The 21,690-nt window shown below is 42.6% G+C and overlaps 2 protein-coding genes across 2 annotated transcripts; both read left to right on the top strand.

Annotated features, from left to right (window-relative positions):
• Positions 1-340: 340 nt before the first annotated feature.
• Positions 341-12,031, top strand: LOC308145582 (alpha-N-acetylgalactosaminide alpha-2,6-sialyltransferase 1-like; the record flags this gene model as incomplete). The annotated part of the gene is made up of 10 exons (XM_080517047.1): positions 341-349; positions 5,662-5,730; positions 5,963-6,125; positions 6,687-6,849; positions 7,461-7,599; positions 7,693-7,796; positions 7,904-7,987; positions 8,495-8,594; positions 9,688-9,809; positions 11,968-12,031. 10 exons carry the CDS (start codon positions 341-343, stop codon positions 12,029-12,031), a joined length of 1,017 nt encoding a protein of 338 aa, XP_080373173.1.
• A 1,262-nt stretch (positions 12,032-13,293) lies between these two features.
• LOC308145581 (alpha-N-acetylgalactosaminide alpha-2,6-sialyltransferase 1-like) lies at positions 13,294-19,743 on the top strand (the record flags this gene model as incomplete). The annotated part of the gene is made up of 9 exons (XM_080517046.1): positions 13,294-13,302; positions 14,708-14,776; positions 15,009-15,171; positions 15,608-15,770; positions 16,476-16,614; positions 16,693-16,796; positions 17,445-17,528; positions 18,854-18,953; positions 19,570-19,743. The coding sequence occupies 9 exons, from the start codon at positions 13,294-13,296 to the stop codon at positions 19,741-19,743; spliced, it is 1,005 nt and encodes a 334-aa protein (XP_080373172.1).
• Positions 19,744-21,690: the final 1,947 nt, after the last annotated feature.

Raw genomic sequence — 21,690 nt, 5'->3', positions numbered from 1 at the left:
TAAGGCTTGTACTTTGACATTTGCTCATCTTGCAAGAATAATGTCATAAAATTATCTTAAACCTTTTAAATAAATAAAGGATCACAATAAAGGATTGTTTATGGCAAGAAGAAGTGGTTTATGGCTATTCCTTGAACATCCAGCAGTGACCGGAGTGGTAAATGGAAGGCAGAGGTGAGCCACGCCAAACTGGGGTTGGTGAATGATCCACTCCTTTGTTAAATACTGTGGACACTTAGTGTACATCTGCTGCAATAAAAGCTATAAAAATGAAGCAAAAGCCCCAAGCTATCTTAAAAATAGCAACTTCCACCAAAAATAGAAGGCATGTTTGGTCTTCATGTCGAGAGTAAGTGTACCTACGTGGAGTGACCACTTTTTCGACCAGGATAGACTGGTGACTTCTGAAAGTGGATCAGACCAACAGTGGCTGGTTTGGGGCACTCTTGCACCAAACAATCATGGACAACAAATTTAAAAAGCACAAGGAAGAAGAGAATCAGGCTCTTTGATTGGCCAGGGCTGAAAAAGGAACCATTCTGTCCTACCAGTTTATAAACATTGCTCTTCTGTGTGGCGACAACAAACCACAATGTCTTGACAAGTGGCTCTTCATAGCCTTCCAGCATTTCCCACAGTAAATGAATTGCCCTATTGTTCACCTGCAAGAGAACGTCGACCCACGTTTGGTCCGTATACAGAGTGTAGATGAGGTTTCCATCTTGTAAAAACAAAGCAGGACAAGCTTCGCTTCCAAAGCATGTTTTTGACTTCACGGTTCGGCTTGAGCCATTTGGGAGTGGAAAAAGAGTCAAGTATGCACTTTGTCATTTTGTACCATGACCTTTGATTCCTAATGGCCATTTGTGTATCTGTTAAACTGCACCCATCCCTCTTGAGAACCACTTCACTTTGCTTGGAGTTGTAGTGAGCTGGCCGAATATGTCACCGCTCCATCACAACACAAACTGCTTTTCGACTCTCCAAAGTCCACAGTGATATTGGAGATCCATCCATCCATCCATCCATCCATTTTCTGCTGCTTATCCGGGGCCGGGTCGTGGAGGCAGCAGTCCGAGCAGAGTTGCCCAGACTTCCCTCACCCCAGACACTTCCTCCAGCTCCTCCGGTGGCACCCCAAGGCGTTCCCAGGCCAGTCGAGAGACATAGTCCCTCCAGAATGTCCTGGGTCTGTCCCGAGGCCTCCTACCAGAGGGACATGCCTGGAACAACTCCCTAGGGAGGCGTCCGGGGGGCATCCGAAACAGGTGCCCGAGCCACCTCAGCTGGCTCCTCTCGATGTGAAGGAGCAGCGGCTCTACTCCGAGCTCCTCCCTGGCGACTGAGCTCCTCACCCTATCTCTAAGGGTACGCCCAGCCACCCTACGGAGGAAGCTCATTTCAGCCGCTTGTATCCGGGATCTCGTTCTTTCGGTCATGACCCATAGTTCATGACCATAGGCAGGGCCGCTCCTGGCCAAGTGGGGGCCCTAAGCAGGATTTTATTTTGGGGCCCCCCTTCCAATAACATAATAATAATAATAATTATTATTATTAATAATAATAATAATAATTATTATTATTACTATTATTATTGTATTGACGTTTGGAAGCCATCTCTCTCTCTCTCTACTCTCTACCTGTAAACAACTGCCTGCCGGCCCATCTGACCGCTGATTGGTCAGATGGTGATGCTTCGGGCTCTTTTTTTTTTCTCTCTCTCCTGCCTCGGGCTGACTTGGTGGCGGTGCTCTATGCGCGCCTCTCGGCAAAATGCACACGCATCCTTTGCGCATTTGCAGAGAATGATGATACTTTATTGATCCCGAGGGAAATTGAATTCACTTGCGCAAAATGGGGCCCCCCATGGATCGCGGGGCCCTACGCACAGCGTGTGTTCTGCGTGTAGGGAGGGGCGGGCCTGACCATAGGTGAGGGTAGGAACGAAGATCGACCGGTAAATCGAGAGCTTCGCTTTTTGGCTCAGCTCCTTCTTCACCACCATGGACCGATACAACGTCTGCTTAACTGCAGAGGCCGCACCGATCCGCCTGTCGATCTCACGCTCCATCTTTCCCCCACTCGTGAACAAGACCCCAAAATACTTGAACTCCTCCACCTGTGACAGGGGCACTCCACCGACCTGGAGGGGGCAAGCCACCTTTTTCCGGTCGAGAACCATCGCCTCGGATTTAGAGGTGCTGATCCTCATCCCAGCTGCGTCACACTCGGCTGCGAACCGCGTCAGTGCACGCTGAAGGTCCAGGCTTGATGGAGCCAACAGAACCACATCATCCGCAAATAGCAGCGATGAGATCCTGTGGTCCCCAAACTGGACCCCCTCCGGCCCCTGGCTGTGCCTAGAAATTCTGTCCATATATATAAGGAACAGAATCGGTGATAAAGGACAGCCCTGCCGGAGGCCAACGTGCACTGGGAACAGGTCCGACTTACTGCCAGCGATGCGAACCAAACTCCTGCTCCGGGAATACAAGGACCGAACAGCCCTTAACAAAGGGCCCTGGATTCCATACACCCGGAGTACCCCCCACAGGACATCTCGAGGGACGCGGTCAAACGCCTTCTCCAGATCCACAAAACACATGTGGACTGGTTGGGCAAACTCCCATGAACCCTCAAGCAACTGGTGGAGGGTATAGAGCTGGTCCAGTGTTCCACGACCAGGACAAAAACCGCATTGTTCCTCTTGAATCCGAGGTTCAACTAACGGCCGGACCCTCCTCTCCAGAACCCTGGAATAGGCTTTCCTGGGGAGGCTGAGGAGTGTGATCCCTCTGTAGTTGGAACACACCCTCCGATCCCCCTTCTTGAAGAGAGGGACCACCACCCCGGTCTGCCAGTCCAGAGGTACCGTCCCTGCCCGCCACGCGATGTTGCAGAGACAAGTCAGCCATGAGAGTCCCTGCACATCCAGAGACTTAAGGAACTCTGGGCGAATCTCATCCACTCCCGGTGCCTTACCACCGAGGAGCTTCGCAACAACCTCGGTGACTTCAGCTTGGGTAATGGACGAGTCCACCTCTGAGAACCCAGCCTCTGCTTTCCCAGCGGAAGACCTGGTGGTGGGATTGAGGAGGTCCTCGAAGTATTCCTTCCACCACCCGACGACATCCCCAGTTGATGTCAACAGCTCCCCACATCCACTGTAAATAGTGTTTGTGAAGAACTGCTTCCCCCGCCTAAGGCGCCGGACGGTTTGCCAAAATTTCCTCGGGGCCGACCGAAAGTCTTCCTCCATGGCCTCTCCGAACTCCTCCCAGACCTGAATTTTTGCTTCCACCACAGCCCGGGCTGCGGCTCGCTTGGCCTGCCGGTACCTGTCGACTGCCTCGGGAGTCCTATGAGCTAACAATGCCCGATAGGACTCCTTGTTCAGCTTGACGGCATCCCTTACTTCCGGTTTCCACCACCGGGTTCGGGGATTGCCGCCACGACAGGTGCCAGAGACCCTGCGGCCACAGTTCCGAGCAGCAGCTTCGACAATGGAAGTGGAGAACATGGTCCACTCAGACTCAATGTCTCCAGCCTCCCTCAGGATCTGTGAGAAGCTCTCCCGGAGGTGGGAGTTGACGGAGGGCTCGGCCAGGTGTTCCCAGCAGACCCTCATAACGCGTTTGGGCCTGCCGAGTCTATCTGGCCTCTTCCCGGTCCAGCGCATCCAACTCACCACCAGGTGGTGATCAGTTGACAGCTCTGCCCCTCTCTTTACCCTAGTGTCCAAGACACGCGGCCGGAGATCAGATGACATGACCACAAAGTCTATCATTGACCTAGGGTGTCCTGGTGCCATGTGCACTTATGGACACCCCTGTGCTCGAACATGGTGTTCATTATGGACAAGCTGTGACTGGCACAGAAGTCCAATAACAGAATACCGCTCGGGTTCAGATCGGGGAGGCCGTTCCTCCCAATCACCCCCTTCCAGGTCTCACTGTCATTGCCCACGTGGGCGTTGAAGTCCCCCAGGAGAACAATGGAGTCCCCAGTTGGAGCACTATCCAGCACCCCTCCCAGGGACTCCAAGAAGGTTGGGTAGTCTGAACTCCTGTTCGGTGCATAGGCTGAGACAACAGTCAGAGACCTGTCCCCTACTTGTAGGCGTAGGGACGCAACCCTCTCGTTCACCGGGGTGAACTCCAACACATGGCGGCTGAGCTGTGGGGCAATAAGCAAGCCCACACCAGCCCGCCGCCTTACACCGCGGGCAACTGCAGAGAAATGGAGTATCCAGCCCCTGTCGAGGAGCTGGGTTCCAGAGTCCAAGCTGTGAGTGGAGGTGAGCCCAACTATATCTAGACGGTATCTCTCAGCCTCCACCACAAGCTCCGGCTCCTTCACCCCCAGCGAGGTCACATTCCATGTCCCGAAAGCCAGAATCTGTGTCCAGGGATCGGGTCGTCGAGGCCCCTGCCGTCGACTGCCACCCAATCCACAATGTACCCGACCCCTATGGCAGCCTCTGTGGGTTCACAGGAGGATGAGGAGGAGGGGCCCGCGTCATTCCTTCGGGCTGAGCCCGGCCAGGTCCCGCGGGCAAGAAACCAGCCACCAGGCGCTGGCATACGAGCCTCGACCCCGGGCCTGGCTCCAGGGTGAGGCCCCGGCTGCGCTAAACTGGGCGACGTCTCTGCTCTCCTCGTGTGTGTGTTCATAGGGGTGTTTTGAACTGCTTTTTGTCTGACCCGTCACCTAGGACCTGTTTGCCTTGGGAGACCCTACTGGGGGGCATAAAGCCCCCCGACAACATAGCTCCAAGGATCATTCGGGTGCTCAAACTCCCCCACCACGATAAGGTAGCAGTTCAAGGGGGAGATATTGGAGATATATTAATTATTAACTGGTATGGTATGATCGCCACACCACCGATGTTATTTAAATGACAGTACATTAACTTGGTTCTGATATTAACTTTCACATTCACACTTTTTGTAGTTACGTCCATAGATAAACGAAACTTGCCTGGATCTCTTCTCACGTGCTAAATATTCCTTTTAGGTCTTCTGCAGAAGTCAACATAAAGGCTGATTCGGGTTTATGCTACTTAAAAAAAACAAAAAAAAACAAACACACACATGGAGATCACCATCTAACCATGTGACCTTTCACACTTTACTTTAGTAGTGTGCAGTAGCCACTCCCTCATGGGGCATACCCCTGATGCCTTCTCACCTGCGAACAGATGCTTACCAGTGTTTAATTGAGCCACACATTTTCCTCATATGAGGTATGGGTGTCCGTGTCCAGTGCTTCAACTGTCTGTTAGCAGTGATACTAACCAGCACGGTGCTCATGTTTCTTTCATGGGATCATTTGGTAAAAGTAGACGTCCGGTAAGTGGTTGCTTTTATATCATTGTGAACTTGTGACTGTCATGTGGAGCGCTAACTTCTGTGTTGCAGAGAATTGTTATTTAAACTTTTGATGAATTCTACCATTTCTTGCATTGTTAGCTGGACGTCTTTCCTGATGAAACACAGAGGTGGAGACAGATTAATTCAAACTAACTCCACTACTTCAGAAAAGGGAAAGCCTGAAGCTCCACCAGCTCCTGCGTTCACAACGCATAAAACAGAAAAGGAAAATTTAACAGTAGAAGAAACAGTAAAACCAGAGACTCCCATTCCCGTCTTTATCGTGAAGTCCTTCCAGAAGATTCCTCAGTGGTACTTTGATGACGTTTACAATGAGGACGCTCCACCCCGGACAACAGTAAGTACAGATCAAACATATCTCACCTTTACTGGATGCATGGCTTCTTTTTATCAAACCTTCAAAACATTTCTTTTGAAATAAGGGAAATTATTTCTGTGAATGTATGCATTTATGGTTTCTCCAACATGAGATTGTTTGCTCTTCCTCTGCAGGCTTTTGTTAAGACCAATATGACCAAATGAATAGTTTTCTATTCATTTAGATTCACGCTTTGTTTTCTCCTTCACAGAAGTGCAAAAAGTCTGTGCGAAACTCAAGGGACGGGACGTTCAGAAAGGCTTTTCTGCCAAACATACGTTTGTTTCTGCACAAAGACAACATCAACATGAGCGAGTGGAACCGGCTCTCACATTTCAACAGCCCATTTGGATTCATGGGGCACAAATATGATGGTCGGTGGATGATTTTGTCTTTCATAAAACTCTGGGCGATTGAGTGACATAAATGCATAAATCACTCGATGCAATAATGGAAAACTTGCCTTTTCCTCTGGATATTTGCCTTATGAAGCATCACACTGATGAAATTCTTGCCCATTTCTGGACTGGCTAGAACATATTTGTGTACATAACATAATCCATTCTGTTTTCTATTCTGTGTGGAGCATCGCAGCTGTTCCTGAATCTGTTTCTTTTTTTAATTTTTAACTTTGATTATTGGGTTTTTACCTTCTTCAAACACAAGAGCACATTGTGCCAAAGTGCATATGGTCGAACAATTATAGTCATCGAACATGGACAGTTTCTCAAATAAAGGTGGAGAAATCCATCAGCAAAGAAAGAACTGAACTGGAAAATCAAATCAAACGAAACACATTTAAAAGGGAAAAAGGGGAAAAGGGGAGTGTGTTTTGCCCTGCAGTACCAGGCCCACCTGTACTTGATCACATATCCTTCAGCTGGATCTACAAAAAGACTGAGACGCTTCGTTAATCATATTCATTTTGCTTGCAGAGGTGATGACTGCAGCCAAACTGATCCCGGAGCCGTCAGAGCCGCTGGTGCGTCCCAAACCAGGCGGTGACGGCTGCGTGCGCTGTGCAGTGGTGGGAACTGGAGGGATCCTCAACGGCTCCAAAGTGGGCGCAGAGATCGACGCCCATGATTACGTTTTTAGGTAAGAAAAAAAAGAAAATACAATTTAGTATTTGTTACAAATCAACAGTCATTCAAAGGCGAAGTCATACTGTCTGATGTCCAACAACAATCATATCAATTATATAATATAATAATAATGATGATAATAATAATAATAATAATAATAATAATGATAATAATAATAATAATAATAATAGGAGAAAGAATACAAAAAAGAATAATAAAATAATTATATTTTATTATTATTATTATTATTATCATCATTATTATTATTGTTGTTGTTGTGTTCTATTACTACTATACTATTATGACCACTACTGATTCTGCTCACTTCAGGCCACAGCGTCCCATTTACATCCCTATTGTATTGTATTGTATTGTATTGTATTGTATTGTATTGTATTCAACTGGAACAGAGCTAAAAAAAAAAAAGAAGTCATAATTAGAATGATGTAATTCAGCCATAAATGTGTCCTCGGAGCCTTCATTGTGCAGGTAAATGTTTAATTCCCACCACGGAAACTCCAGGAACACAATCAGGACCTTTCGGTAATATTGCTGGAGCTGCAAACAAGTCAGCCGCCACTCAACACCTGAACAGCCCCTTTCAATTCTGCGTTTCTTTGTCAGGATGAACGGAGCAATCACAGAGGGTTATGAGGAAGACGTCGGCACCAGGACATCAGTGTACGTTCACTCGGCACACTCAATCATCATGTCACCTTATGCGCTCAAGAAGTACGGATACAGATCCGCCCCTCATGACGAGGTACTCCAACGTTAAAGATGACGCTGTCATACCGTCTGTCTTCCCCACGCTCAGCGTACGTGACGTGAGATTGTTCTCTCGTGACGTTTGCAGGGTATAAAGTACGTGATGATGCCGGAGGAGTTGAAGGATTTCCAGTGGCTCGAGGGTCTTCTCAAGGGAAAGAGGGTTGCCGCGGGCCCCTACAAGAACAGGATGTGAGTATGGACTGTTTACGTTTCCATCCATCATTCCATGCATTTCTTCACTTTTCACGCCACATATGAAAATAAGAGCTAAACTCATTTGTGTGTGAACCCGTCAGCCCGAGGCTTTACTACTCGGGGCAGTACAACGAGAGCCGCTTCTACGTTCTGCATCAGGACTTCCTGCGCTACATCAGGAACAGGTGAGCGCCGCCTCCTCCACATGACGTCACCTGAGATTTGCACGATTGTGGGGTTTATGTAGAACTCTCATTCCAAGACACAGCCCAGCAGTGGACGTCCTCCCTCCCCAGTAATCCTCCATAAGTACCATGACGTATTATAAGATTATGATAAAATGCACAAATTAAGTGGAAAAAAACCCCAACCTTACCCCATATTAGAGAACAAATTGTTATTTTATCAGAATATATTAGAAATAACAAGATGATTGCTATATTTTAATGTACTTTTAATGATGGCTGATAAGCACATTTATTGTAAATGGGCATATTGAATCATTGAATATCAAACCTGTGGCAAAAAAATGAATCTCAAAATACCACAAGACCTCCAGAGTGACTTTAATTGGCTGTCATATGAGTTCTAATGACCTTCAACCAGTGGTCAAGACTTTGTCTTCATGCCTAAAATCTCTCAGTGGATTTCATGCTCGAATCATTGGGATCTTTGGTTTTCTTTGCCTCCAGGTTTCTGAAGTCGCCGAAGCTAAATACCACACGCTGGTCCTCGATCCGACCCACCAATGGAGCGTTCACCATCTTCCTGGCTTTGCACACCTGTGACACAGCAAGTCAACATTGCTTTATTATTATTATTACTATTTTATTTTTAAAACACTGATTAAGCACAATATATCATTTGTAACATAAAAGCAAATTGTGGGGTTTCCATCAGCTTGGTCCATGTTACTTTTATCGCTATTTCACTAAACTCCTGTTGACTGAAGGTGATTATTGTTGAACTGACTCCTGGGAGGAAACATATCAAATGTTGCACGGTGAAACTTAATATTAGCTGGTAAATACATAACCCGCCTGCAGGATGTTTATTTTTGTTGATGTCAACTGTTTGTTGACGCTTTTGTCTCGTCATTCGTTCATAAATAAGAAGCACTGAAATCCAGAGGATTGAACATCTTCCTTCCACAATGAGAGCTCAGAAACACTAAAACAATACAAACGTGTGCACGAAACTAATACCGGCCTAATGAAAGCAATGGAAGCTTTTGTATTTATTACCTCTATTAGTAGTACAAACACTATCATACACCTGCTTCTACCTCTACAATTACCACCTGCATAATAAAATGAGATAAGAATTATCTAGCATCTCCAGTTTACTTAACTAATAAATGTCTGATTATACTGCACTGTTCTTGTGATATAGCTTTGGATAAATACAAGAACTTTAGTAGACGGTGGTAAAGGTTTGTGGTTTGGATTTGGTTTTTTTTGCAGATAACAGGGCTCTTGGTCTTGGCTCTACCCCGACCTTAAAACCTTTTTAAAGATATATTTAAGCAACATCTGAAAAACGTCATGTGACACAACCTCATATGTCAACCATGAAGTAGTTACTTTATTTCTATAGCATCATTTGGACACAAGGCAATTTACAGTAAGTGATAAGGATTATGAAAAAAACAAAACATTATTACAAAGTGATTCAGAAAGCCATAAAATGCAGAATGAATAAATCTTTTTTTAAACCATAATATTAAGTAATATTGACAGATAACTCCACTAGTAAGGTCACTAATTGAGTGTTAATCTTAGGTTACATGTAACATGTGTGACATCACTTTGTTTTTTGTTTTTTAGTATGAATACAAGCTGAAATTAAAGAATCTGTCTTATTTCTCTTTCTCTGTCATCTTCAGGTGGATGCGTACGGATTCATGACGCAGGACTTTCAGAAATACTCCAACTACTACGTCCAGAGGGACATGAAGACCAAAGTGTATTTCCACCCCCACCACGATTTCTTACTGGAGAGGGATATGTGGATTGACTTTCACAAGAAGAAGATAATAACACTATATCAAAGGAACGACACAGAAAAAGTCGAGCAGCATTGAGACTCTGAGGCTCTGGGGACGTCACGCCGCCGAGTATTAAAACAGACTGGAGCACCAAAACAAGGTGGAACTGGAGGGAATTGAACCTTAACAATCAATAGAGGGAACATTTCCTTGGACACAGAACTGATCTCTATGCTTCTTCATCAAAGGAAGATGACTGTCTTTTTTTTTTTTTTTTGTGGAAACAGAAGATGTTTTCTTGTTTGTTCTGTTATTTTCTTCTACTTCTTCTTCACATATTCACTTTTGATGACATATTTGTCCGTCCAGCTACGATAAAGTATTGAATAATTCCCGGAAGACACAGGGTTGAAATCTTGGATATGTCAGTGTTTGTTGTAACTTAAGTAAACAGAGACATGCAGCCGGACTTGCCAAGGACAAGCAGTTTTAAAGACGCACCAGTAGAGGGCGTAATACTTCTACTGTTGAACGTGTTGGGTGAACGTGAGGTCCATGTTGCTTCTTCTTTTCTCTTTTTTTTTCCCCAACAGAAAATGAGGAGAAACCGGTGTCTCACACATTCACAAAGATTATGACTTGCATGTCAAACAATGAAAGGGGGCAATTTGATGGAAAAGGCATGAGGACAAATCCTCTCCTCTGGTCCATGTGTTCCTGTCAAATAAAACTTTTTTTTTTTTTTTTTTTACACAAACATACTGCTCTCAACTCTCACAGACTCACAGAGAAACTCTAAACTTCCATCGCACAAGTTTCAGGATTTTTCTTCATGCAACTTGGTCTGTGTTTAATGTGTCCTATAATATATTGTATTTATTTCATTCGCTCCCACCTCACAGTGAGAGTCCTTCCTGTGTGGACTTTGCACGATATTCCTGTGCAGGGCCGCCCCTGGCCAAGTGGGGGCCCTAAGCAGGATTTTATTTTGGGGGCCCCCTTCCAATAACATAATAATAATAATAATTATTACTATTATTATTGTATTGACGTTTGGAAGCCATCTCTCTCTCTCTCTCTCTCTCTCTCTCTCTCTCTCTCTCTCTCTCTCTCTCTCCGGCCTCGGGCTGACTTGGTGGCGGTGCCCTACGCGCCTCTCGGCATCCTTTGCGCATTTGCAGATTATGATGATACTTTATTGGTCCCGAGGGAAATTCAATTCACTTGCACAAAATGGGTCCCCCATGGATCGCGGGGCCCTACGCACAGCGCGTGTTCTGCGTGTAGGGAGGGGCGGGCCTGTTCCTGTGTGTCGGTTGACTTGCGCTCAGCCAGTGATACAGTAGACTGGAGGGAGAGATAGTTCTACAGTATATTTATTGCACTCACCCTTAAAGTGGACAATGTTGTTTGATCATATTTTTGTGTGGATTAAAAGTAAAGAATGGTGGGTGATGCCAACTTAATCACAAGAAGAAAAAAAAAGTGTGCAAAATTGTATAATAAAGTTATTGTTATACCACCGTTTAATATTTACGATGCACTTTTGTTTTTAGCTCCTTGTCCGGGGCAAAATTAAGATCGGTCACTTTTGCACTCTCAGAGCCTTTGTCAGCAGTATTGAGGATCAATCCAAGTTTTCTGTTGCCCCCAGCACTGCCCCAGAGAAACCAGTATCCCTAATGAGTGGCTCCTCAAAGCAACATCTTTAATGGCTGCCATACTTTACATTCATCCTCAACACAACTCAAAAATAAATCTCAGGGTGACCATGCATTCTCCACCAGGGCCCCTCGACTTTGGAATGACCTGCCCGACGAGACAAGGCTTGCAGAATTAGCGGCTTCTTTTAAATCTCTTTTAAAATCCTACTTTTATAGACTCGCTTTTAATTGAAACTTAATTTTTTATAAAAGTGTGCCCATTTGATCTTTTTTATATGCTCTCTCTTTACAATACCTTGGCCAGTGGTGTTTTGTCATCAATAATAATAAGTTTTGTCTAAGATTTTCCATTTGATTAATCACTGCTTATCTGTTTGTTTGATTGCTTGTCTCCTCTGTCTGCCCATTATTATTATTATTTTTATTATTATCATGACGACTGACCTTCAAAAACAAGACTTGTGGGGCCGTGTGGTTGAAGTTTTTTGTCCTCCGTGTGAAAATATGTTCACAGTCACATCTACATACACAGATACGTCAGTGGGCGTCAGCAATGCAGCGAGGAACTCCGAGAATGAGGATGACCACAATCATGTGTCTATTAGGAAACCCAATGGGAGGATGTGTCCGTCTCTGACCACGGATACTCTTCAAATTTATTACTTCACCTGAAGCCCCGTACATCTTCGACACCTTCGATGTTGGTTTTTATTAAAGAACTGGTGACGTTGTGTTGCAATGCTCATCCCAAAGGAACAGTGTATTGAGCCAGATGCACTTTACACAAGGTGTTGGATGTCTGTTCACATATTCTATTGTGTAAATATTTGACGCACAGACCTGCACGAAGACTCGTTATTGTGACGTCAAGACATCTTAAAGTTTCTTCACTTTATCAGCATGTGGTCACAATCTTGTTGTGTGCGTGAGCATGTTTTTTCTGGCGATGTCTTTTTTATAGAAAATCTTAACAGAAAAGACAGAAGCCGCAGAAAATATATGTATTTTTATATGCCCTCCAACAGGTGAATTCTCCGTCTCTGTATGACAGCACACAACCCACATTTCCACTATATGAATATTGATACGCCTCCGTGCTTTTATTGCTTTTCATAAAGCCGCACCATCAACCTCTAATGACAGGATGAAATCATTGAAGGTGTTACGTAAGTTACTGCTGGCCACTTCCTCGTGAAAATTGATGATGGATGAGGCAAAATGATGCCGTCTAATCCTCGTTTGTTCAGTGCCGCAACTTGAACGTTTGGTGGAATGACTGGAGAGGCCAGTTGATGTATTTGCACTTTGGCCACTGTTAAGAAAGAAGTGGATTTTTTCAGGCTGTGTTTCAAGAATGACCTGTGTCAACACTTTTGTAACCTCTGTGCCAATTTTGAACATCTTCTAATATATCTCCAGTGCAGGAAGCATCTGGGTCTTTCTCAATAAACAATTTAGTTCTCTTATGCCTTATTGTTACACAAACTCCTGGACACCCGCTAAGGCTTGTACTTTGACGTTTGCTCGTCTTGCAAGAATAATGTCATAAAATTATCTTAAACCTTTTAAATAAATAAAAGATCACAATAAAGGATTGTTTATGGCAAGAAGAAGTGGTTTATGGCTATTCCTTGAACATCCAGCAGTGACCGGAGTGGTAAATGGAAGGCAGAGGTGAGCCACGCCAAACTGGGGTTGGTGAATGATCCACTCCTTTGTTAAATACTATGGACACTTCGTGTACATCTGCTGCTATAAAAGCTATAAAAATGAAGCAAAAACCCCAAGCTATCTTAAAAATAGCAACTTCCACCAAAAATAGAAGGCATGTTTGGTCTTCATGTCGAGAGTAAGTGTACCTACGTGGAGTGACCACTTTTTCGACCAGGATAGACTGGTGACTTCTGAAAGTGGATCAGACCAACAGTGGCTGGTTTGGGGCACTCTTGCACCAAACAATCATGGACTACAAATTTAAAAAGCACAAGGAAGAAGAGAATCAGGCTCTTTGATTGGCCAGGGCTGAAAAAGGAACCATTCTGTCCTACCAGTTTATAAACATTGCTCTTCTGTGTGGCGACAACAAACCACAATGTCTTGACAAGTGGCTCTTCATAGCCTTCCAGCATTTCCCACAGTAAATGAATTGCCCCATTGTTCACCTGCAAGAGAACGTCGACCCACGTTTGGTCCGTACACAGAGTGTAGATGAAGTTTCCATCCTGTAAAAACAAAACAGGACAAGCTTTGCTTCGAAAGTATGTTTTTGACTTCACGGTTCGGCTTGAGCCATTTGGGAGTGGAAAAAGAGTCAAGTATGCACTTTGTCATTTTGTACCATGACCTTTGATTCTCAATGGCCATTTGTGTATCTGTTATCCATCACAGCGCAAACTGCTTTTAGACGCTCCAAAATCAACATGGATATTAGAGATATTATTATTATTAACTGGTATGGTATGGTCGCCACACCACTGATGTTATTTAAATGACGGTACATTAACTTGGTTCTGATATTAACTTTCACATTCACACTTTTTGTAGTTACGTCCATAGATAAATGAAACTTGCCTGGATCTCTTCTCAAGTGCTAAATATTCCTTTTAGGTCTTCTGCAGAAGTCAACATAAAGGCTGATTCTGGTTTACGCTACTTAAAAAAAACAAAACAAACAAACACACACATGGAGATCACATTTAAATTCATGTGACCTTTCACACTTTACATTAGCAGTGTGCAGTAGCCACTCCCTCATGGGGCATACCCCTGATGCCTTCCCACCTGCGAACAGATGCTTACCAGTGTTTAATTGAGCCACACATCTTCCTCATATGAGGTATGGGTGTCCGTGTCCAGTGCTTCAACTGTCTGTTAGCAGTGATACTAACCAGCACGGTGCTCATGTTTCTTTCATGGGATCATTTGGTAAAAGTAGACGTCCGGTAAGTGGTTGCTTTTATATCATTGTGAACTTGTGACTGCCATGTGGAGCGTTAACTTCTGTGTTGCAGAGAATTGTGTTATTTAAACTTTTGATGAATTCTACCATTTCTTGCATTGTTAGCTGGACGTCTTTCCTGAGGAAACACAGAGGTGGAGACAGATTAATTCAAACTAACTCCACTACTTCAGAAAAGGGAAAGCCTGAAGCTCCACCAGCTGCTGCGTTCACAACGCATAAAACAGAAAAGGCAAATTTAACAGTAGAAGAAACAGTGAAACCAGAGACTCCCATTCCCGTCTTTATCGTGAAGTCCTTCCAGAAGATTCCTCAGTGGTACTTTGATGATGTTTACAATGAGGACGCTCCACCCCAGACAACAGTAAGCACAGATCAAACATATCTCACCTTTACTGGATGCATGGCTTCTTTTTATCAAACCTTCAAAACATTTCTTTTGAAATAAGGGAAATTATTTCTGTGAATGTATGCATTTATAGTTTCTCCAACATGAGATTGTTTGCTCTTCCTCTGTAGGCTTTTGTTAAGACCAATATGACCAAATGAATAGTTTTCTATTCATTTAGATTCACGCTTTGTTTTCTCCTTCACAGAAGTGCAAAAAGTCTGTGCGAAACTCAAGGGACGGGACGTTCAGAAAGGCTTTTCTGCCAAACATACGTTTGTTTCTGCACAAAGACAACGTCAACATGAGCGAGTGGAACCGGCTCTCACATTTCAACAGCCCATTTGGATTCATGGGGTACAAATATGATGGTCGGTGGACGATTTTGTCTTTCATAAGACTCTGGGCGATTCAGTGACAAAAATGCGTAAATCACTTGATGTAATAATGGAAAACTTGCCCTTTCCTCTGGATATTTGCCTTATGAAGCATCACACTGATGAAATTCTTGCCCATTTCTGGACGAGCTAGAACATATTTGTGTACATAACATAATCCATTCTTGTGTTTCTGTCATAGTTTCCGTGATGCATATCAGGGCAATACCATTGACTGATGACCAGTAGAATAATAAATGTGTTAAAGTCTGGTATTTTGTCAATGCTGAATTCTTTCACCACCTTTCTTTGTCACGTCAGTCCAACTCTCACAGCTTACCAGACCTCTATCATGCATGACTTCTGACATTTGAACTCTTTTGTTCCCTCAACATTTCTTCAAACATCTTGTGTTTCACTTTGCTTGCAGAGATCATGGCTTCCGTGAAGCTCATCCCAAAGCCAACAAAGCCTCTACTCTCGCCCAGGCCGGGAGGGAGCGGCTGTATACGCTGTGCTGTGGTCGGCATGGGAGGGATCCTCAACGGATCCAGAATGGGGGCAGAGATTGATGCTCATGATTATGTTTTTCGGTAGGAAATAAAGAGTGACAGCAAATAGAGCTTAAAACGACCTTTTGAGGGGTCGCCATCGAGGTTCACCTTGAAGTCTTAGATCAAATGTATACATGCAAAAGTTCGGAAATTGCAGTGTTAAACGAGCTTTAAACTGTTTCTATTATACTGTTCTCTTGCAGGACTGTGTTGAAACCTGTTGCAACAAACTTCACTATTCTTCAAAAACAAGCACTCTTTTTTTGTTTAAATATTGAGCAAAGTGACAAAAATAATCATATTGGAGAATATAAGGGAAAGTACATACCCAGAAAAGTTTCATCGAGAGCAAAAGCCGTGTGAGAATGATGCAATTCAAGCAGAAGTCCCTGTGAAGCAAGTTTATACTTGGAAAAAGGGCATCTGAGTTTTGAAGTGTTTAACTGAAGCCGAAGTTGAAGCAGTGTCCTCATTTTTTGGAGGGCAGATCGCTGTGTCAAAATTGAATCACCGTTACCAGCCAAAACATGCTAACACATTATATATTGGAGAAAAAAAACCAACTAATTTTAACCAGCAAAGAAACAAAATACAACCAGAAATTATATCATTTTTGCAAACTGCTCTATGTTGGAAGACAAAGAGATCAAAATATGCCAATATGAAATGAATTAATTCTAAAGTGCGAACATTCATCCACAGGTCATCAAGCAGAACAACGGCTTTAATGTGTTTGTGTGACAGGATGAACGGAGCGATGACCCAGGGCTTCGAAGCAGACGTAGGAAACAGAACGTCCGTCTACGTTCACTCTGCTCACTCCATCTATAAATCACGATATTTGCTGAAGCAGTACGGATACAAGTCAGCGCCACACGACGAGGTGTCGAAACTCACGGGGGCAACGGTGTGAAATGGTTGACATTCCCTTCACAACGCCTTCAACTCTTGTCTTTCACAGGGTATAAAATATGTGATGATGCCTGAGGAGCTGAAGGACTACCAGTGGCTTGAGGGTCTCCTCAAAGGGGAAATAGTCCCGTCTGGACCGTACCGAGGCAGAAGGTTAGTCCACTGCATATTGTTCACATATACGAGAAGCAACTGCAGGTCTTTTATGAGATTGTAAGACCACAAAATGCAGTAACTGCATTAAATATTCGATTTACTATAAGTTTATTGTTGTGCTATCACTCGCATATAGAGTTTGTGTGACCCCGATTATGTATTATGTGCGTGTGCAGCAGAGCTGTGTTTCTGTTAATACTGTTCATAATAACAATGTTATATCATCCATAAGATCAGAAGTTTGTTTGGAGGTTTCTATGATATGAGTTCATTATGCTCTAATGTTACTGCCCGAGGCCATATAAAAAGACTTCCAGTTGGACATAGCTCTTGAAACTTACATAATTGAAACAATAATGTTTAAAATAAATAGCACTTTTATCCAGGAGGAATAGAAAACAATCAAATGCAAAGTATTTAGTTGATGTAAGGCAACCATTTATTCCTCCTGATACTACACTGGTAATAATGGATGTCAAATCCTGGATAATTGCCAGGGAATGATAGATTCTGAAGATAACTATGCATACCTTGTCTTATCAATTTGACATTGTGACACATCTGTTTATTTAGAGTAACATTGCTTCAAAAGCCTATTGTTCTACTAATAATGTAAATAATCCTGACTGTATTTCCACCCTTCAGTCCACTAACTTACTACTCGGGGCAGTACAATGAGAGTCGCTTCTATGTTTTGCATCAGGACTTCCTGCGATATGTTCGGAACAGGTGAGCCTCCTCGTGCAGTAAAATTCAAGCTCTATGTCTTTCAAATGTGACGATTTTTAGTCTTATAACTATTTTTATTTTATTATATAACCTCACAAGGCTTATTGAGTTGCATTTATGATAATCTCAGGAATCCACATGAGCCGACACGCTTCGTCATGCTACCATGGTTCTTTTCACTGGTCTGGTCCATTGAACCAGACCGACCCACATACTGTAGCGATTGAAGACGTTTTATATAAGACTTTCCAAACTGATTGGGACAAGTGAAAGTAACACAAGAGTTACTTGAATATCTACATGAATAAATCTTTATTTTCACACAATCTTCCAAAAACAACACGTTAAAGCCCCTTGTGAGAGACGCAGTATTCTCATTTTTACTAATGGTTCCACAACTGACATTTCATCCAAGCTTACAAATGCCTTAACAAAGATCCAGCTCTGGCTCAGAGATAACTTTCTAGTTCTCAATACTAAATAAATAAAACTCAACCTCCAAAATTTTAAACAAATCAGGCCTTTTGTCTCCATCGCTGCTGTTCACACTTATCTTCATTGTATGACCTTCACTCACATAGAGTATTTTTTTACTGTATGGTCATTTCCTGGTGTCACTGCACTAAAACCTGTAGAATGGATGTATTAAAAAAAAAAAGTCATCAAAAAAAATCGTACTCCTCTCACCATTGCCCAATTTTAAAGAAATATCTTTTGAGTTTTGAAAACTCCGTAGTTTGGCCCCTCCCCTTTTGGAGGAATTTACTTGACAAAAAGATAGTAATCTTAGAACCAGATCAGCCACTAAAGGAGACTGTGAGGTTCCGTTCAGACGATCCACCACTGGACAAAACATCATTTGAGTGAAAGGTTGCACAAGCTGGAATAGTTTTCCAAATACTATTAGAAAGTATCACTTTTGCAGCGTTTAAAAAAGACCTGAAGCTATGGTTAAAGGCTAATCAATCGTGTGATCACTTGTGAGACCTGATTAAATGTTATATATTGGGGTATTTGGTTATATTGCAGGGATGGTTGTCAATAATGTATATATACTGTACCCTATGTCAATGTTTGTATGTTTTTTAATCATTTGCGTCTTAAATGTATGAGAACTACGGATGGGTAAATGTGGCACATTTACACAAAGTAACTGTACTGAATTAATATGCACTGTCCTCTACAAATTTAAACTAATACAGAAAAGAAAAACAGAGATATGAAGCAAATTTAACATGATGGGCATGTAGAGCTGTGATTGGCTAGAAGATACGAATGTTTCTTTTTTCTCTAAAAGTCTAAAGGTTCTTTCTGATTACTTACAGGTTTTTAAAGTCACCAAAGCTGCAGTCTAGAGGTTGGCCAGTAGTCAGACCAACCAACGGGGCTTTCACCCTCTTCCTGGCTTTGCACACCTGTGACACAGTAAGTGACATTTACTTTGAAAGGTGTGGCATATGGTGACAATGTGACATTTGCATATTTGGAGGGGGGATTCGTGAGCTCTCTATCACAATGTTGATAGTTGCTTCCAAAGTTAGAGTTTGCTGCCATTGGTACTTACTTTCTTCATGTTGCACTGAGAGCATAGATCAAGGAGTTACTCACTGCAACACCTTGTGGAAGAAAGTGGCATTGCCTTATGGAGAGAGAGAGAAAAAAGAGTTGTTATATTTTTTTTAAACCAAGCGTATGTTTAGGCTTCTCCTGGAAAATCATATTATCATTTGTTGTGTTGTTTGTGTATGTACGTCGCAGAGCATTTTTCTCTGAAATGTGGCAAAATTCTGCATAGATTTTGTCATGTCTGTTAATTGATTTGGTTGGAACATGTAAAAATGTCTAGGTTGACATGTAACATCACTATATTTCTATATGATTATTGCCATTTTTTATGCCGGTTGTGAACTCCCTCCTTTATAAAGAGTCAATCTACTGATTAATGTGTGTTACTCTCATGGTATATGTGTAAAATACAATATTTCTAGTGCTTTTATTTCAATGTAATCATGTCTTCTGTCTGTTTTTCTGCTTTCCTCAGGTCAACACTTATGGATTCATGACCGATAACTACAGCAAATACGCCGACTACTACGTCCAAAAGGCAATAAAGGCCAAGGACATGCGCCATCCCCACCATGACTACGAACTCGAGTTGAATCTGTGGAAAAAACTTCACAAAAGCAAGATAATGAAGCTGTATCAAAGAAATTAGATGCACCACTGAGAAAAAAGTCAAGTCAAGTCAAGTCAGCTTTATTTATATAGCACTTTAAAACAGCTGTGGCTGAAGCCAAAGTGCTTCACATAGTTGACAAAAAAAAACCAACAAAAGAAGATTAAAAGCAGTAAAATACAGTAAATACAAACAACAAGATTGACAACAATAAAACCAGGCACATAGTCTCAAAAAATGTTTAAAAGCCAAGGACTAAAAATGGGTCGTAAGATTAGTTTTAAAAGTAGACAGTGAGGAGGATTGTCTGACGGTCAGTGGCGGCTCATTCCACAACATAGGGGCTGCAATAGAAAAAGCTGTAACCCATCTGAGCTTTGGTTTGGACCTCGGTACCTCCAGAAGCAGCTGATCAGCTGACCGGAGGCACCGAGGGACGGGTGGAGGGGTGGAGCAGCTCAGAGAGGGAAGGCGGGGCCAGACCATTCAGAGATTTAAAAACAAATAAAATGAATTGAATGTACAGGCAGCCAGTGGAGAGAAGATCCAATCTATAATATGACACACTCAGAAAGCAGTGGAGGAACCAGCTATTTTTGTTTTAGTGACATTGTGTATATAGATGTTTTTTTTTACAGTAAAGAGTAATAAGAATCATACACTTCCTGATTTGTGGAGCAGCTTGCTGGACGGCCTCTGAGCCGCAGAGACTGTTGGTGTGTTTAAGAGCAGGCTCAAAACCCACCTTTGAAATTTTCCTCTTAATCAAGTAATCCATTAACTTATTTCCGTTTGATGCATCCAGTGTCAATGGCTTTTATCTTATATATCGATTCATTTTTGAATTCTTAGGTTGTATGTCATTGTGTCTTTTCTTTCATCGGGTAACGGGTGAACCCTTCGTGTTACCAAGATGTATGAGTGCAATATAAATGTTGTTTGATTCTTATACAGGTCATGTCATAGCAATTCTTCGCAAAGTCTTGAAATACAAAATTGCAGAAGAATATATGAATATCATCTGTACTGCCTCATGGAGTTGTGCGTTGTTGATGAGGCAGCAGTGGTAACCTCAACACCACCGCACTCGTTTGAATGTATTCCTCACGAAGCGGCACGTGGCAAATTTCAGAGGGTTTTTATTTTTTAATGTATTGTTATTTTTGTTACCATGGGAAGAAAGTTTTAAAATAAAGACGTGTCAAACATGTGCATGTTCTTGCTTTACTGCATTATTATAAATTCGACTTGTATTTTATTGTGTGATTGTTTGGTATTTCTACTGTCTGCTCTCTCTCTCTCAGCCCCTCTGGTGACATTGGTGAACATTTTTTTTATTGCTTAATAACGCGTGGCCACGCGTTATTAAGGCGTGGGAACGAGATAAATAAGATAAATAAGTCGTGGCCACGCGTTATTAAGGCGTGGGAACGAGATAAATAAGATAAATAAGTCGTGGCCACGCGTTATTAAGGCGTGGGAACGAGATAAATAAGTCGTGGCCACGCGTTATTAAACTGCCGTCAAGTGAGCCGGCACTCAATTTTAACTGCGCCAAAACGGAATCCCTCATAGGTTTACACCCAATTTCACTTCAGCGCAATACTAGGCATACTCCTTTGTTACTACAAGAAATATGAAAGAATACTACTGTAGAAATTTGGAGAAAAGTACTCTTAAACTTGAATCTGTTGGTTGAAAATAATGATCTCTCGTCTGTTTTCAAAATGCAATAAAAAGGAATCCTTCATAGGTTTATGCCTGATTCCACTTCAAGGCAATACTAGACATACTTGTTTGTTACTGCAATCAATATCGAAGAATATTACTGTAGGGATTTGGAGTAAAGTACTCTTAAACTTGGAGCAAATTAACGAAAATAATGATTTATCGTTTTCAAATTCCAATAAAAAAAGATTCTTCATAGGGTTATGCCTGATTTCACTTCAGTGCAATACTTGATATAGTCCTTTACCAGTACCAGTA

The sequence above is a fragment of the Blennius ocellaris genome (genome assembly GCF_963422515.1).
Source record: "Blennius ocellaris genome assembly, chromosome: 21".
Taxonomy (NCBI): domain Eukaryota; kingdom Metazoa; phylum Chordata; class Actinopteri; order Blenniiformes; family Blenniidae; genus Blennius; species Blennius ocellaris.
This window is presented reverse-complemented; position numbering and strand designations above follow the sequence as displayed.